Source organism: Coregonus clupeaformis, chromosome 12 (assembly GCF_020615455.1).
Source record: "Coregonus clupeaformis isolate EN_2021a chromosome 12, ASM2061545v1, whole genome shotgun sequence".
NCBI classification, from domain to species: domain Eukaryota; kingdom Metazoa; phylum Chordata; class Actinopteri; order Salmoniformes; family Salmonidae; genus Coregonus; species Coregonus clupeaformis.
Window position 1 is genome coordinate 40,535,036 of NC_059203.1, and position 18,595 is coordinate 40,553,630.

Sequence of the window (18,595 nt, forward strand, 5' to 3'; positions counted from 1 at the left end):
ACAATGTGATTTTCTGGATTTTTTTTCCTCATTTTGTCTGTCATAGTTGACGTGTACCTATGATGAAAATTACAGGCCTCTCTCATCTTTTTAAGTGGGAGAACTTGCACAATTGGTGGCTGACTAAATACTTTTTTTCCCCACTGTATGAACTGTAACTCAGTAAAATAGTTGAAATTGTTGCATGTTGCGTTTATATTTTTGTTCAGTATAACTTAACAGATTGTTTTGAACAATATTTTTTTGAAACAGGGAAATATACACGTTTACCACACTTCTACGAGCATTTAAAACATAATCCATGAATTATATAATATATATATTCCCGGATTTGCCAGTGTGACTGGGAATCTATATATTTATAGTTTTTTCTCATTTACCGTAACAGAGTACAAAGCTAATCATTGTGGTACAACTCCTGGCTATGATGAGTGACACCATTGTAAGTGAATGATTGAATTATATGTCTCCCATGAAACAATAGTCTGCTTAGATTAGTCTAATGCAAAGCTGAACAGACTGATACAAGATTCAGGTGGCCAATAAACTTTATTGGTGAATAAATAGGGTAATTCTTTACTATACAAGTGACATTTACATCTGTGATATTCAATCTCTCAACACCAACCACATCTTGACCCCAAAAATTGTTACAAATCTCTCAAACAAATGGAATAAAAACACACAGTGATTAAGACAGCATTTCAATCGATAAAATTGCATTAGATTCTATCATCCTCTCAATAAATTACTGTCATATCAAATGCTTTATATTCTTTATAATCAACAAAATCTACAATATCTACATTATTTGATCACATTAAGGTGTGAGGACGTGAGGTGGTCACAAAAATGACAGTCTGAATCCCATGCATAAACTTACTTGTTTGTCCTCAGTCTATGGACTTAAATATGGTGTGTCATTACACTTTCGGTAACACTTTATTTGAATAATCCCAAGTAGATGTTCAATAACTATCAACAACATGTCAACTAACTATCCACTAACCCTAGCCCTAACCTTAACCCTTATCCTAACCCTAAACTTAACCCTAACCCAAATATTTACCTTAACCCTTACCCTAACGATTATTCTAAACCTAACCCTTACTGTAACCTTAGCAAGCAGTTGCTTATCAATGTACAGTATAGTTTGTTCAGTCTCCTCCTTATTTCCAACTCTTTCTTTCCCCTCCTTGCCTCTTTTGACCTCACCCTTTCCCAGTCCCCTCCCACTCACAAGGCAGGCAATATGCTTGACCTCATCTTTACTAGAAGCTGTTCGCCAAATAATCTCAGTGCAACCCCCCTCCAAGTCTCTGATCACTACTTTGTTTCCTTTTCTGTCTCCCTCTTCTCCAAACCTAGCCATTCAGCCCCTACCCATATGGTCATGGTATTCGCTCTCTCTCTCCCACTACTTTCTCCTCTTATATTCTACCATCTCTCCCTTCTGCTAAATCCTTCTCTCTCCGGTCTGCTGATTCTGTCTCTTCGACCCTACCCTCCTCCCTTTCCACATCTTATGACTCGCACTGCCCCCTTTCCTCCCAGCCAGCTCTGCCCTCCCCTCCTGCTCCGACTCATTGCGAGCTTACAGAACAGGGCTGTGGGCAGCTGAGCGAATATGGAGTAAAACTAAACTTCCAGAGGACCTATCATCCTTTCACTCCCTCCTCTCTACCTTCTCTTCCTCTGTATCCGCTGCTAAAGCCACTTTCTATCACTCTAAATGTAAAGCTTCTGCATCTAACCCTAAGAAACTATTTTCCACCTCAATCCTTCACCCCCTCCCTCCTCCCTCTCTGCGGACGAAAAGAAGGTTGAAGACATCCGCTCCTCAGTCACTCCTATTGAGTCCACTGGTCCCACTCACACAGAACTACCCTACGCCTTGACCTCTTTCTCCCCTCTCTCTCCAGATGAAATCATGCGACTAGTGAGGTCCGGCCGCAGACAACCTGCCCGCTCGACCCCATCCCCTCCTCCCTTCTACAGACCATCTCTAGAGACCACATCCCATTCCTCACTTCCCTCATCAACTCATCCCTGACCACTGGCAACCCCTTTGACTTCAAAATGGCCCAAGTCGCTCCCCTCCTCAAGAAACCAACGCTCGACTCCTCTGACGTCAAAAACTACAGACCCTTCTTTCTTTTCTTTCCAAAACACCTGAGCGTGCTGTCTCTGACCAACTCTTTCACTATCTCTCTCAGAATGATTTTCTTGACCCTAACCAGACTGCCAAAGCTGCCTCTCTCTCCTCTGATCTTCTAGATCTATCCGCTGTCTTTGACACCGTGATTCATCAGATCCTCTTCTCCACCCTCTCAGGGCTGGGCATCTCAGGCTCTGCACACTCTTGGTTTGCATCCTACTTGGCAGGCCGCTCCTACCAGGGGACGTGGAAAGGATTTGTGTCTGCGCCACGTACTCTCACTACAGGTCTCGGTTCTAGGCCTCACTATACACGAAGTCACTCGGCTCCTTCATATCCTCACATGATGTCTCCTATCATTGCTATGCGGATGACACTTAGCTACTTTTCTCCTTCCCCCCTTCTGACACCCACCCTACTTTATTGAGAAAAAATTTACTTGCTTTGCCTGTGATATGTGCTTGTCCCACCTAGCTATCTGAAGATGAATGCACTAACTGTAACTCGCTCTGGATTAAATGTAAAATGTAAATAATATGACCATCTGTAGATCATCTATATGCGACTATCCAAATAAAGTGTGACCTAACTATTTTTTACTGTCAGCCTACCTGGGATGTGAGCAAGCCAGTCAAAGCCTGAATTGTTTTAGGGATTGGTTTTATCAGGTAAACTGGGTCAGAATTTATCATGGAATTGGATGGCAAGGTCAAATGTCCAACATTCTTATTTGGTGTTGGTCTCATGATGATCTTCCTGTGTTACGACAGAGTTATATACAGTACAGTCCCCTTTCCTTTAAAAAACCTAACCTACAACTAAACATACAATAAGAAGAGGGAAGAGCTCAGTCAATTGTGAAAGACCGAAAACCTTATTTGGAGAGCACAAGGGTTACAGGATCTGGAATGTTTTGTCTGGGGATACAGAACTATGAATAAACAACTGAACAGAAAAGAAAACATGCCCTAGTAAATGTTTTGTCAAAGAGCAGGTGCAATGTCTGACGTTTGATTATTTGGCAACTGGGGTCACGACCTGGACCCAGGGTTAGGGGTCAAAGGAGGTCAAAGTTTGTGGAAGAAGTGCTACATGTGGGATCTGCTGCATCTGTTGCATGTTGTCCATGGGGTCCATCTCCGCCATGAAGGCTGGGTTCACTATTCCAGCTACACCAGGAGGGATAGAATTAATGGAATTGATTTAACTGATTGAAAGGTCTCTAAGAGGTGAACTTAGAGTTAGTAACTAAATGGTTTTAGTGTCTGACTTTGGCATATTTAAATTGGTTATTTTCATTAGTCTTGAGTTGATGTGAAGAAGACTCTCTTACCTTCTGCTCTATAGGCCCTCATGGGGAATGAACCGCCAGCAGCCTCGCCACCAGAGGCACTGTCTCCTTCAGAAAACTCAAAATCTGGAGGCAGAGCGAAACAGCCAATCAGAAAACAATTAAATTATGTTGTTAATTTATGCAGAGGTAGCCTCTGTGGGGTTGTCAATAACCAGAGTGCATAAGAGGATATTATTTTCTATAGGACTGAGGTCAGGGCTTTGTGATGGCCACTCCAATACCTTGACTTTGTTGTCCTTAAGCCATTTTGCCACAACTTTGTCCATTTGGAAGACCCATTTACGACCAAGCTTTAACTTCCTGACTGATGTCTTGAGATGTTGCTTCAATATATCCACATACATTTTCTTCCTCATGATGCCATCTATTTTGTGAAGTGCTTCACGGTTGGGATGGTGTTCTTCGGCTTGCAAGCAACCCCCTTTTTCCTCCAAACATAACGATGGTCATTATGGCCAAACAGTTCTATTTTTCTTTCATCAGACCAGAGGACATTTCTCCAAAACGTATGATCTTTGTCCCCATGTGCAGTTGCAAACCGTAGTCTTGCTTCTTTATGGCGGTTTTGGAGCAGTGGCTTCTTCCTTGCTGAGCGGCCTTTCAGGTTATGTCGATAGAGGACTTGTTTTACAGTGGATATAGATACTTTTGTACCTGTTTCCTCCAGCATCTTCACAAGGTCCTTTGCTGTGGTTCTGGGATTGGTTTGCACTTTCTGCACCAAAGTACCTTCATCTCTAGGAGACAGAACGTGTCTCCTTCCTGAGCGGTAATGAGGTCTGCGTGGTCCTATGGTGTTTATACTTGCGTACAATTGTTTGTACAGATGAACGTGGTACCTTCAGGCGTTTGGAAATTGCTCCCAAGGATGAACCAGACTTGTGGTCTTGGCTGATTTATTTTGATTTTCCCATGATGTCAAGCAAAGAGGCACTGAGTTTGACGGTAGGCCTTGAAATACATCCACAGGTACACCTCCAATTGACTCAAATGATGTAAATTAGCCTATCAGAAGCTTCTAAAGCCATGACATCATTTTCTGGAATTTTCCAAGCTGTTTAAAGTCACAGTCAATTTAATGTATGTAAACTTCTGACCCACTGGAATTGTAATACAGTGTATTATAAGTAAAATAATCTGTCTGTAAACAATTGTTGGAAAACTTACTTGTGTCATGCACAAAGTAGATGTCCTAACCGTCTTGCCAAAACTATAGTTTGTTAACAAGAAATTTGTGGAGTGGTTGAAAAACGAGTTTTAATGACTCCAACCTAATTGTATGTAAACTTCTGACTTCAACTGTAGCAGGCCAACTCATATTCTGTTCTTCTGAAAAACATTTTCATCATATAATAATGTTTCTTTAGACCTGCCTAAAAGAAAGAATGTATATTAAATTTATTTATTTAAATGTAGATGTTCCAAAGGTGGGCATCAGCGGCAGTCATTTGTATGACAATAACCGTTTCATGACTGCCACAGCCCTAGACGTGACTTCTGTTTTTGGATGTTAACAAGGCAACACTCCATCTTAAGGCATCCTCCACATTTACTGGATTGGATGAACAGCGCAGAAGAGAACCTCCCCCAAAAATGTTTTATTCTCGTCAAGACCAGAATGTGGGGGATCTAGTTTCAGACATTTATTTTACGCCTGCTACGTTAGGTTATTGCAGAGGTATCTAATCCCAAATGGCAGAAAGCAAATGTAATCAGCCTCATCATCTAATCATCTAATGCAAAAGACAAGTGAAAAGCAAAGAGCAAGTACCTTTATCCCCATAAGGATGGTTTTTACTTTTATCCGTGGAGTTTCCATTTGGCATCTAAAAATGACATAACATGAAATTACACAACATACATATTATCACATTGCCTCCAAGAGGATGGCTATGAGGTCAAGGAGGAAGGGGGGAAAAGTATCGTCACCCCTGACCTTTTGTGGTTTATCTTTCTTTTGATGCTTGGTTTGGATCTTCTTGGCTGGGGCGACACCCATTTTGGCAGACTTGAATGACTCTAGACGGCTCCTCATGGTTCTCTCGAAGATCTCTTGCACTTCATTCTCATCCTTGTTGGTTTCGAGGTGGCTCCGACTGTACCTGTGTCTGTGCTGTTAGGTGAGGGAACGAGAGGAAGAGAACAGGGTAACTGACCATTTTAATCTGTTTATGGCTGATTGTGGATTGACAAGATGCAGGAGAATCTAGAGTAGACAGAATCCCCATACATTTACTCCCAGAGATTGGACTTTCCCTTTGAGTACAGTATCAACAAAATACAAAAAGAAAAGGTAAAAGGATTAGAACTGGCTTGTTAGCACACAAACTAATATGATGAGACAACCAACCAATGACAGTGGCAAACTAATGATAAGTGATTTGATGCTAAGATAATTGCTCAACATTGAGGGGCGTTTTCCCGGACACAGATTAAGCCTAATCCTGAGATTAAGCCTAATCCTGAGATTCTCCATTGAGTTTGCTTTTTAGTCCAGGACTAGGCTTAATCGCTCTCCGGGAAACCGCCCCTGAGATTTTTGGGAGATCTAATTGTCTTTGACTGAGCAATACCTGCTTCCTGCCTCTGTACAAGTGCTGCTGCAGTAGATGGTGTGCATTAAAGTCCTCTGACTCCCTCATCTTCAGGTCCAGCTCATGCATGTCCAGGCAGACAGAGGGCACAATGTCCTGTCTAGAAGGGAAGAAACATACATGTACACTGTTGTTATTTTGCTGGCCATTGGAGGGCAGACACTGAAAACGTACCAGACCTATTTCAAGTGTTACATTGAGCAGCAAGGAGGATGATCTCACACTACAAAAAGTTAAAGTGTCTACTAACCATGCTTTTGCTACTGTAGGCTGTTGTTTCTATTTTGAATCATTACATTTGGTGGTATAATAATAGTAGTTACTATACCAATAGTAGTTACTTAAAATGATTCACTAATACTTATTAACTATTAGAAAGGAAGATTAGGTGTCATCATGGCATCAGCTAATGGGGATCCAGATAAAGATTAACTAATAGTAGTTAATTCATAAATGTGGTGATTGCTTAAAATGAATATAAATTCCCAGTGTCAATATGCCCTCCTAGACTATTAACTATGTATATGACTGATTACCTTACAGGTCACATTGTCCTCAATGTCATGTTAAAAAAAACAAGTTGTATAAAAAGTTTCTCACAAATCCCTCTCCCCTGAATTCTGCAAATTCAAAAAAGTATAAGAACAAATGTACTCACCTACTTCGGATATGCCAAAAAATAGATTTTACTAACAAATTCCAAGAATCATTGAATAATATAAAGTCAACTTGGAAAATCATCAATCAACTGTTGAATAAGAAAAAGGCATCTACAACTATTCCATCTCAATTTATTGTTGGAAATAAGACCGATGCTGATCCTGATGTTATTTCATGTGAATAACTTTTTTGTGAATGTGGGTTCCTCTCTGTCAAAGAACATTTTGAAAACTGTTGGAAATCCCTTGTATTACATTAAGGGACATTTCCCTTCTCTGCTTCCTGATGTAATGGAGGTGATGGAGGTAATTGGTAACTTAAAGATATCAGCATTAGGTCATGATAAGATTGGTGCCTCTTTGGTGAAATTAGTGTCTTCCTCGATTACTGAGCCTCTAACGTACTGTATATCTTCACCAAATCTATGCAAACTGGTATTGTTCCTAAATATTTGAAAATTGCCAAAGCTATCCCCCTCCATAAATCTGGGGATCCAAAATCTTTTACAAATTATCGCCCAATATCTGTACTACCATGTTTTTCTGAAATCTTAGAAAAATTGGTGTATAAGAGAATGTTGAAACATTTAAATCAACACTGTGTTCTATATGAACACCAATATGGTTTCAACACTGTATTCTATATGAACACTAATATGGTTTCAACACTGTATTCTATATGAACACCAATATGGTTTCAACACTGTATTCTATATGAACACCAATATGGTTTCAACACTGTATTCTATATGAACACCAATATGGTTTCAACACTGTATTCTATATGAACACCAATATGGTTTCAACACTGTATTCTATATGAACACCAATATGGTTTCAACACTGTATTCTATATGAGCACCAATATGGTTTCAACACTGTATTCTATATGAACACCAATATGGTTTCAACACTGTATTCTATATGAACACCAATATGGTTTCAACACTGTATTCTATATGAACACCAATATGGTTTCAACACTGTATTCTATATGAACACCAATATGGTTTCAACACTGTATTCTATATGAACACCAATATGGTTTCAACACTGTATTCTATATGAACACCAATATGGTTTCAACACTGTATTCTATATGAACACCAATATGGTTTCAACACTGTATTCTATATGAACACCAATATGGTTTCAACACTGAATTCTATATGAGCACCAGTATGGTTTCAACACTGTATTCTATACGAGCACCAAAATGGTTTTCGTAAAAACTACTCCACAGATATGGCTCTTTTGCAACATGTGGAAAAAATATTTACAGCCCTTAACTACAATGAATATGCTCTTGGCATCTTTTTAGATTCATCAAAAGCGTTTGACACGGTTGATCATGAAATATTACTTTCTAAATTGCATTATTATGGTTTTCATGATTATACATATAATTGGTTATATAGTTATGTTTATGATAGAGAACAATTTGTTAATGCAAATGGCTGGGCATATACCAGGGCCAAGATATCCTGTGGTGTGCCACAGGGTTCGATAATTGGACCTTTGATATTCCTAATCTATATCAATGACCTTCCTGCTGTGTCTTCTACGTACTTCCCATTCTCTTTGCTGATGATACCAATTTGATTTTATAACACAATCATTTTGATTCACTAATTACTGAAGCCAACTTAGGTATGGCCAAATTTTCTGAATGGTTCCTGATAAAGAAATTATCTTTAAATGTTTTTAAAAATCCTACTTTATTGTATTCACTAGTAAGAATAAGATATATATATATATATATATATATATATATATATATATATATATATATATATATATATATATATTTTTTTAAGAGCCAGAATTTCAATTGGTGGGAATGAAATGGAACAAGATACATTCACTAGATTCCTCAGAGTTCTAATTGATGAAAAGTTATCTTGGAAAGATCATATTTCATTTGTAGCAAAGTGATGACATCTGGTGGTATCATCAGAAAAATTAGTGGTTTGGTTCATCAGGCTTGCTTCCTAACTCTATACGATAGCTTAATTTACCCATATCTCATTTACTATATTGTCACGGCCAGTACATATGCTTCCTACCTACACAAATTACTCTCCATACAAAATAAATTTGCAAGACTAGCCACCTCCTCTAATTACCTGGCTCCATCTGCACCTTTGTTTAAGAAACTGTCAGTGATCCCCCCGGTACTGCTGCTCATTCCGTTCACCAGCTCCGAAGTTCTGCGTCACCGGCTTTCTATGCGTCACTGACCTGGTTCATTACCACCAACTCCGGACTGTCTTGTCTTATTACCTGGTTCCCATTCCCCCTGATTAGTATGTGTATATATGTCCCCTCTGTTCCCCATTGTCCTTGTCGATTATTGTCCCATGTCCGTTGGTCTCGTGAGTACATTGTATTACAGTTTACATATCGAGTAATTGTGCACTTGTTATTACGGGTCTCGTCCCGTGTATTATTTAGAGGTTTACACCTCACTCTTTTGTTTGGGTTACATCCCTGTGTTATATATATATGCGTGTTTGTTTTGGATTTCGTCCCCGTCGTTTTCCATGATGTACCTTGTGTTGGGTAGAGTAATAAAAAACCCTACTACGCATTCCTGCGCCTGTCTTCTATCAGTATACAACATGACAGAAACTCAATATCTTGTCTATTTACGACATTAATGTACGCCAATTATGCACTTTCATCCACAAATACTCATACCTCCCAGACAGTTTACCTAAACCCTTCAATGGATTCTTCCAGGTTAATTCTGAAATCAATTTATATAACACAAGACACTGTAATAATAACCTTCACCCTCCCAACTGCCGCAACTCACACAGTCTATTCTCTATCAGATACAGAGTTACCATACTCTGGAATTCTTATCTTCACATTGCCAAAACCTCATCATCCCTCAATAACTTCAAGCGAAGACTGGGGGTCAGCCTGATGAACCAAACTACCCAATAATCCCCTCCATGTAGCCTAACTCTCTCTCACACACGCGCACACAATCCAACATGGTTTTCCTTGTATACTGAGTATATCATGTACAATTATTTAATATGCTTTGTTTAACTGATTGAACAAACAATTTTTTTGTACTTATATTTGTGGTGTGGTTTTCATATAAGCCCTTTTGGGCTTCCAACCTCACCTGCACACTGTTTTGACCAGTTTTTAATCTGTACTGTTTTGTCTTTCACGTCTTTTCTTTGGTGCAAATAAATAAAACCTAAAGGAAGGACTAGCAGGTGTGTTACTCGTAAATAAGTAATGTTAATGCTAGTCATCCTGCATCTTCCAACAGGGTTTACATTTATGTTTCCGTTTAAATTTATAGTCCCTATACAAGTTAATGATGCATGTGTTTTAGACAAATGGCACTCTAGTCCCTATATAGTGCACTACTTTTGACCAGAACCCTAAAGTCAGGAAATGTTGCTTACAAGATGGAGGAGAGTGGAACATGATCCGGTCCCATATTATCTGCCATGATGTCAGGCATAATCTCAGAGAAATTGGCACGAAACTTCTTATTGAAATCCACATCCGCCTTGGTCTCATTCCGAACGAACGCCAATGAGCCTCTGCGTTCTCCCTACGATGGGAGCATAAGAAGACTTCATGGTCTGCCATCCAATTGTTCTATTTGTTACTGTACAGTGCCTTCAGAAAGTATTCAGATCCCTTGACTTTTTCCACATTATGTTACATTACAACCTTTTTCTAAAATTGATTAAATTCTTTTTTTCCCCTCATCAATCTACACACAATACCCAGTAATGACAAAGCAAAACAAGGTTTTCTAGACATTTTTGCTAATTTATAATTTAAAAAAATAAGTAAATAAAAATATTACATTTACATAAGTATTCAGACCCTTTACTCAGTACTTTGTTGAAGCACCTTTGGCAGCGATTACAGCCTCCAGTCTTCTTGGGAATGATGCTACAAGCTTGGCACACCTGTATTAGGGGAGATTCTCCCATTCTTCTCTGCAGATCCTCTCAAGCTCTGTCAGATTGGATGGGGAGCGTTGATGCACAGCTATTTTCAGGTCTCTCCAGAGATGTCCGATCGGGTTAAAGTCCGGGCTCTGGCTGGGCCACTCAAGGACATTCAGAGACTTGTCCCGAAGCCACTCCTGCGTTGTCTTGGCTGTGTGCTTAGGGTCGTTGTCCTGTTGGAAGGTGAACCTTCGCCCCAGTCTGAGGTCCTGAGCACTCTGGAGCAGGTTTTCATCAAGGATCTCTCTGTACTTTGCTCCGTTCATCTTTGCCTCGATCCTGAGTAGTCTTCCAGTCCCTGCCGCTGAAAAACATCCCCACAGCATGATACTGCCACCACCATGCTTCATCGTAGGGATGGTGCCAGGTTTCCTCCAGACATGACGCTTGGAATTCAGGCCAAAGAGTTCATCTTGGTTTCATCAGACCAGAGAATCTTGTTTCTCATGGTCTGAGAGTCTTTAGGTGCCTTTTGGCAAACTCCAAGCAGGCTGTCATGTGCCTTTTACTGAGTAGGGGCTTCCGTCTGGCCACTCCACCATAAAGGCTTGATAGGTGGAGTGCTGCATAGTTGGTTGTCCTTCTGGAAGGTTCTCCCATCTCCACAGAGGAACTGTAGAGCTCTGTCAGAGTGATTATCGGGTTCTTGGTCACCTCCCTGACCAAGGCCCTTCTCCCCCGATTGCTGAGTTTGGCGGCCAGTTCTAGGAAGAGTCTTGGTGGTTCCAACTTCTTCCATATAAGAATGATGGAGGCCACTGTGTTCTTGGGGACCTTCAATGCTGCAGAAATTGTTTGGCACCCTTCCCCAGATCTTTGCCTCGACACAATCCTGTCTCTGAGCTCTACGGACAATTCCTTCGACCACATGGCTTGGTTTTTGCTCTGACATGCACTGTCAACTGTGGGACCTTATATAGACAGGTGTGTGCCTTCTCAAATCATGTCCAATCAATTGAATTTACCACAGGTGGACTCCAATCAAGTTGTAGAAACATATCAAGGATGATCAATGGAAACAGGATGCACCTGAGCTAAATTTCGAGTCTCATTGCAAAGGGTCTGAATACTTATGTAAATAAGGTATCTGTTTTTTATTTTTAATACATTTGCAAACATTTCAAAAAACCTGTTTTTGCTTTGTCATTATGGGGTATTGTGTGTAGATTGCTAAGGATTTATTTTTATTTGATCCATTTTAGAATAAGGCTGTAACGTAACAAAATGTGGAAAAAGTCAAGGGGTCTAAATACTTTCCGAAGGCACTGTAGATCAGTGATCTTGGTGGTCAATCTATTGTGTTTGTAAATACAGTATTAAGTTGTCATGGCTTTCCCTGACCTTGTCAGTTGCTCTTACCTCCTTCACATAGCTGATGGCATCCTTTAGGTTGAGCTGGTGGAAGATGTTGAATATGTAGTCACGAGACTTCCTGGCAGAGGGCTTCATCAAGAACCAGCACAACCACCTCTCCTCAAAGTTATGCCACCTTAGAAGGATATGAGAAGATAGGAAAAGGAAACAAGTAAAATTCTGTGCTAATGTTCTGTCTTTCAAGGTATGGTATGTGATAAATTAATTCAAACCGTACTTATAATATGATGATCATTTATTGAAGTTGATAATGTGATGTTAGTGTCCACATACTTGTCTCTCATGTAGTTATGTCCTATTTGTCCAGAAATGTCCTCTATGGCAACAAGCATGTGGTCAAAGGTCTGAACAAATAAAAAAGAATGGTGAGTCATGGATTTATTTTGTCAAGATTATATTTAGGTCGACCAATTTCAACACTGTTAGATTAAATGGTTAGTGCCTTGTAAAATAAGGGTTTAGCTATATTGGAGGTGGGTTTGACTTTTGTGATCTGACCCTGAAGATCTGACCCAACAAAAGGTGAAACTTTACTTTGGGGATGTATAATAGAGATGCATGGTTTATTATCTGATTTTCGGGTTGATGAACATCGAAGACTTCTAACCAAATAGTTACCCTATTCTGTATTTTTTCAGCTAGTGTGAGTTCTGTCACTGCTGCCCTCTTCACTTTCAGCCAGGTGACCAGTGGTTTCATGGTTATTCCCTGCAACAAAGAAGAAGAAAATATAGTAAACCGGTCTATTCAAGTCAAGACATATTACATTATTAGAGAAAACTGTTTCCACAACTAGTAAAATAGTGATGGACTGAAGTTTTACATTTAAATTAGCCATTTTACCTGCAGCATGACAGTGAAGTACACCACTATGAGGGTGGTGCTGACCATCAGATTCTTTTCGTTGAACTTATTCTCATCCAGCATGGCAACAAGGCCATAGGCAACTGCCCCTCGTAGGCCACCGTAGCTCATCACCACCTGATCAATGAACTCCAAGGGAACCAGTCGGTACTTGTTCAGAATCCAGGTGAGGAGAAAGACCCCTGTGATATAAACACACACACACAAACATACACACAGAGTGTGTTAGTGCTGGTAATGTGAAGCCTTGAACGAGAATCCTTGCATAAAATATGGAGCTACACACACAGGGATTGCAAGTTTATAAATCGGCCCTAAGCTTCTAAACTACAATTTTGTTCATCCTATAAAGATTGAGGAAAATAGAATATCCAGTGATCTCACAAAATCACACTAAAGATCACAACTGACCTATGAACCTGAACACAAAGATGAAGAGGAGTGTGAGGAGGATGAAGCCTGTGTTCCACACCCATATAGCTGGATCTATGGCCGAGATGCCGAGGAAAACAAAGATGATGGTCTCTGAGCCATTGGCGATCACCTTCATGACGTATCGTACTGTGGTGACCGACCTCTCATCCATGTTGGCATTGATATACTTCTGACAGCAGATGCCACAGAACACGATCCTATGGCACAGCAGGCAAAGGGATTGTATTTCATGGTGAGTAGAGGCCCCAGAGATTGTGGACCAGATCGTGGACCAGAATCATCTATAAGGCTCATAAATGGCTCATACTGTACATACTAAGTAACTGAAATACATATCCAAATCGATTATAGCCAAGTGGTAAAATCATGTTAGGTTGTGTTTTGAATGGAACATCCCTTTACGGAAAGGGTATCGTTGGCCTAATAAATTAACATAACACTCAGAAGCACTTACGACAAGATAGCGGATAGCGAGAGCATTTCAGCTGTCAGGTAGGAGAGGTAGCCCAGGACGAAGATGAAGCCTGGCTCAATGATCTGGATGTTCTTGGTGCATCTGGTCAGGAGCGAGATCAGCAGAGCAAAGATAATACCAACCAGGGAGCCTCCGAATGCCACCACGAAGAACGAGACTACACAGGGTAGAGGGGGGAGAGAATGAGAGCGCGAAAGAGGAGAGGGCCAGAGAGAGAAATAGAGAGATAGAGGAGGAAGAGGGAGAAGGACATATGGAGAGGCAAACAGTGAACAAAGATATTGATTATTTCAAGAATACATAACATTTTAGTTAAACAGATTACATACTCTGTTGCCTGTTGCATTACCCTTTCAGTTTGCTTCAAGATTGCACAAGAAGCTGTCACTATTAATTACGCGACAGGGTTGTTTATGGCTTGGCAGTTTGCCTGAGAATCCAACAAATGGCACCCTATTCCTTACATACAGTGAGGGAAAAAAGTATTTGATCCCCTGCTGATTTTGTACGTTTGCCCACTGACAAAGAAATGGTCAGTCTATAATTTTAAGGGTAGGTTTATTTGAACAGTGAGAGACAGAATAACAACAAAAAAATCCAGAAAAACATATGTCAAAAATGTTATAAATTGATTTGCATTTTAATGAGGGAAATAAGTATTTGACCCCCTCTCAATCAGAAAGATTTCTGGCTCCCAGGTGTCTTTTATACAGGTAACGAGCTGAGATTAGGAGCACACTCATAAAGGGAGTGCTCCTAATCTCAGCTTGTTACCTGTATAAAAGACACCTGTCCACAGAAGCAATCAATCAATCAGATTCCAAACTCTCCACCATGGCCAAGACCAAAGAGCTCTCCAAGGATGTCAGGGACAAGATTGTAGACCTACACAAGGCTGGAATGGGCTACAAGACCATCGGTAAGCAGCTTGGTGAGAAGGTGACAACAGTTGGTGCGATTATTCGCAAATGGAAGAAACACAAAATAACTGTCAATCTCCCTCGGCCTGGGGCTCCATGCAAGATCTCACCTCGTGGAATTGCAATGATCATGAGAACGGTGAGGAATCAGCCCAGAACTACACGGGAGGATCTTGTCAATGATCTCAAGGCAGTTGGGACCATAGTCACCAAGAAAACAATTGGTAACACACTACGCCGTGAAGGACTGAAATCCTGCCGTAAGGTCCCCCTGCTCAAGAAAGCACATATACAGGGCCGTCTGAAGTTTGCCAATGAACATCTGAATGATTCAGAGGAGAACTGGGTGAAAGTGTTGTGGTCAGATGAGACCAAAATCGAGCTCTTTGGCATCAACTCAACTCGCCGTGTTTGGAGGAGGAGGAATGCTGCCTATGACCCCAAGAACACCATCCCCACCGTCAAACATGGAGGTGGAAACATTATGCTTTGGGGGTGTTTTTCTGCTAAGGGGACAGGACAACTTCACCGCATCAAAGGGACGATGGACGTGGCCATGTACCGTCAAATCTTGGGTGAGAACCTCCTTCCCTCAGCCAGGGCATTGAAAATTGGTTGTGGATGGGTATTCCAGCATGACAATGACCCAAAATACACGGCCAAGGCAACAAAGGAGTGGCTCAAGAAGAAGCACATTAAGGTCCTGGAGTGGCCTAGCCAGTCTCCAGACCTTAATCCCATAGAACATCTGTGGAGGGAGCTGAAGGTTCGAGTTGCCAAACGTCAGCCTCGAAACCTTAATGACTTGGAGAAGATCTGCAAATAGGAGTGGAACAAAATCCCTCCTGAGATGTGTGCAAACCTGGTGGACAACTACAAGAAACGTCTGACCTCTGTAATTGCCAACAAGGGTTTTGCCACCAAGTACTAAGTCATGTTTTGCAGAGGGGTCAAATACTTATTTCCCTCATTAAAATGCAAATCAATTTATAACATTTTTGACATGCCTTTTTCTGGATTTTTTTGACTTTTGACTATGGGCTCTGGTCAAAAGTAGTGCACTTAATAGGGAAACAGTAATTTGCGATGCAGCCAGTGTGCAGCTCTTACATACTTATGCCTTTAATGATCTCTACAGCATCGATTTCTGCCCCTCCCAGCGACACGAATGCATCAAACACATTGAACAGCACCTGAGGGAACATGGACATAAAGATGACCGGTCACTGAGGAGGTGGGGAGGTTAGGGAACGAAATGCAACCAATTCAATAGAACATTACGTTCTTTAATGCAGTGGTGTTTAAAGTCGGTGTCGTGGAATTACAGTGGGGTCGGCAAAAAATTACATAAAATTGCAACTTTATTTATTTTATTTTTTGGGGGGGGGTACAGTACATATAATATATATGGGACAATATATATTATTGAGAAAGATAATTTGAAAAATAAAATTGTATTGAGTAAATGTATGTATTGGTTTTCTTAGAAAGATGAAAATGTAATGAATTGAATGTTATTTGTTAATGTGAAAATCTAAATGTACTGAATTTAACGTTGTGTAATTAGATTTTGGGTGGAGTGGTGTCGGCAGAAAAAATTGGGCGTCCTCAGAAATTCTGGTGAAAAAAATGGGGTCCCTGCTGAAAAAGTTTGAATACCCCTGCTTTAATGTGTTACAATTATTACATATTGAACTACTTTTGACTAGAGACACACCACCTAATAATGTTGAATGAGGATGAAAAATGTGAGACGAACCACTGTGACACCATCATTGAGGAGGGACTCCCCAAACACCATGATGAACAGGACCTCGTTGACATGGACCTCCTCAAACACGGCAATCACAGCCACGGGGTCCACAGCAGCAATTAGACTCCCAAACAACAGGAACTGAAGGAGACCAATGTCGATATCACCTGCAAAGGCCCAGAGTGAAAGGTGTAATGATCTCAGACCTTTAAACTACCTTACCCATTAACTTGCTGATTGAGGACCTCACAAATGCCAGTTTCAATGATCAGTTAAAGCTTTGGTTGGGCCAGTCCCAAATGACACCCTATTCCCTATATAGTCACTACTTTTAACCAGGGCCCCCTGGTCAAAAGAAGTGTACAATACTGCATAGTGAATGGGGTGCCATTTGGGACGAACACGTTGGCTGCCTTACCCATGGCCCCGCCCAACCAGCACCCCCAGAGGCTGAGACCCACAGTGGCAGCGTTCCAGCAGGTGCCAATCACAGCGTAAACCAGGATGGCGCCCATGTTGCTGAAGAACAGCTTGTTGGGCATGAAGTAGCCCGCATCCAGGATGACCTGGGGCAGCAGATAGAAGAAGAAGACGGTGGGTGTCAGGGAGAAGGTCTGCACCTTGTCTGCCCCATAGATGATGCCGCCCAGGATCCAACCGATGCAGATGAGGAGGGCGCTCTCCGGGATCACACTGGTCAGGCTGTGGTTCAGCTCGACCACTGTTGGGGAACAGAGGGAGACAAGGACAAGAGATAAAGTCAGAGATACGTAGAGAAAATGAGAGCCAAAGAGGGTAAGCGAGTAGAAAAGATAACAGGGATAATTTTGGTAGATTCAGGTGCAGCCAAGCCAAGTCAAACAGACCTGGACCATAAAATGTCTCAGGCACCAACCCAGCCAATCATTCCTGCTTTATTACTCCAAATGATGCCCCAGAGAGAGTCCATGGCGCTTGTGCTCTGCTCGCTGTCTGGCAAACCTCTGAAGTCAACATAAACTTTTCAGGGCCGAGTTGCTGGCACTATTTGAGCGTAATTATGTAAGAAGTTCAGTCCTTACACTTTCTTGATCCCTGGGGTTATATTCATAAAGCGTCTCAGAGTAGGAGTGTTGATTTAGGCTCAGTTTTGCCTTTAAGATCACACTGAATAAGTATACATGGACTGGGAGGACCTGATCCTAGATCAGAACTCATACTCTGAGACGCTTTATGAATACAGGGTCTGGCCTCCCTACACTTTGTTGATCCTTGGGCAATAACGGGATTAAGATGCCCACAGGATACTACGGAGTCAGACATTGACAGCTGTTCCTTTTTGACAACTTTCTTGGGATTCACACACAGGAAGGTGTTAAAACTCAAATCTGTAACTAAACGGTAAAGCAAAAGGGATTAAAATATGTGTGAGGTTATGACGTTTGCAAATGATCAACCATTTCGGAAGACTGAGAAAGTGTTTTGTCCCTGGAGTATGACTAATTGGCAGCGTACCATTATAAATGTGCTCATCACTCACTCACACTCTGGATAAGTGGCACGAGGCAGGGATTTCTCAGAAGTCAGAAATGTTTTTTCAGAATCCACTTATTATTCAGGTTACTTCTTCTACATCTTAATGTGGAGATATTCACTGACAATGCACAGCAACCTCTGGATTTGTCATCCACCCACAGTGCTGAGGGCTGTAACTTTCTTGTACCTCAGGGCTGGATCTTCTGCTGAGGTGTTTAAGGCTAAGTGTTGCCTTTGACTGCTGAAAACTAAATTAAAGATTCAGTTTAGATTATCCTTTACTATTCTGTTTATTTATCCTAGAGGACCTTGGCTCTGAAAATAAAATATTTAGCAAGTTGCAAAAGCTGTTTGGAGAGTTTTAATCCATTTTATGTGTTACTTATACTCAAGTGATTTATACCCAACACTCCGGATCTGGGATAAATTAGTGAAATGTTAAGTAAACAAATAGATAAGCAGGACCCACGAGCTGTTGTTCAAAGGATTTTTCATTTGTGAC

General features: G+C 41.0%; 1 protein-coding gene across 1 annotated transcript in view; it reads right to left on the minus strand.

Annotated features, from left to right (window-relative positions):
- Nucleotides 1-2,226: 2,226 nt before the first annotated feature.
- The window catches only part of LOC121578659 (sodium/hydrogen exchanger 3-like), a 42,765-nt gene continuing 26,396 nt past the window's right edge, over nucleotides 2,227-18,595 (minus strand). Inside the window, 16 exon segments of the mRNA XM_041893031.2 lie at nucleotides 2,227-2,433; nucleotides 3,251-3,327; nucleotides 3,492-3,575; nucleotides 5,284-5,338; nucleotides 5,449-5,625; nucleotides 6,086-6,206; nucleotides 10,197-10,348; nucleotides 12,117-12,246; nucleotides 12,405-12,475; nucleotides 12,750-12,839; nucleotides 12,975-13,177; nucleotides 13,407-13,627; nucleotides 13,885-14,062; nucleotides 15,940-16,018; nucleotides 16,585-16,745; nucleotides 16,997-17,299. Coding sequence (XP_041748965.2) covers nucleotides 2,233-2,433; nucleotides 3,251-3,327; nucleotides 3,492-3,575; nucleotides 5,284-5,338; nucleotides 5,449-5,625; nucleotides 6,086-6,206; nucleotides 10,197-10,348; nucleotides 12,117-12,246; nucleotides 12,405-12,475; nucleotides 12,750-12,839; nucleotides 12,975-13,177; nucleotides 13,407-13,627; nucleotides 13,885-14,062; nucleotides 15,940-16,018; nucleotides 16,585-16,745; nucleotides 16,997-17,299 — 2,303 coding nt within the window. The 3' untranslated portion in view covers nucleotides 2,227-2,232.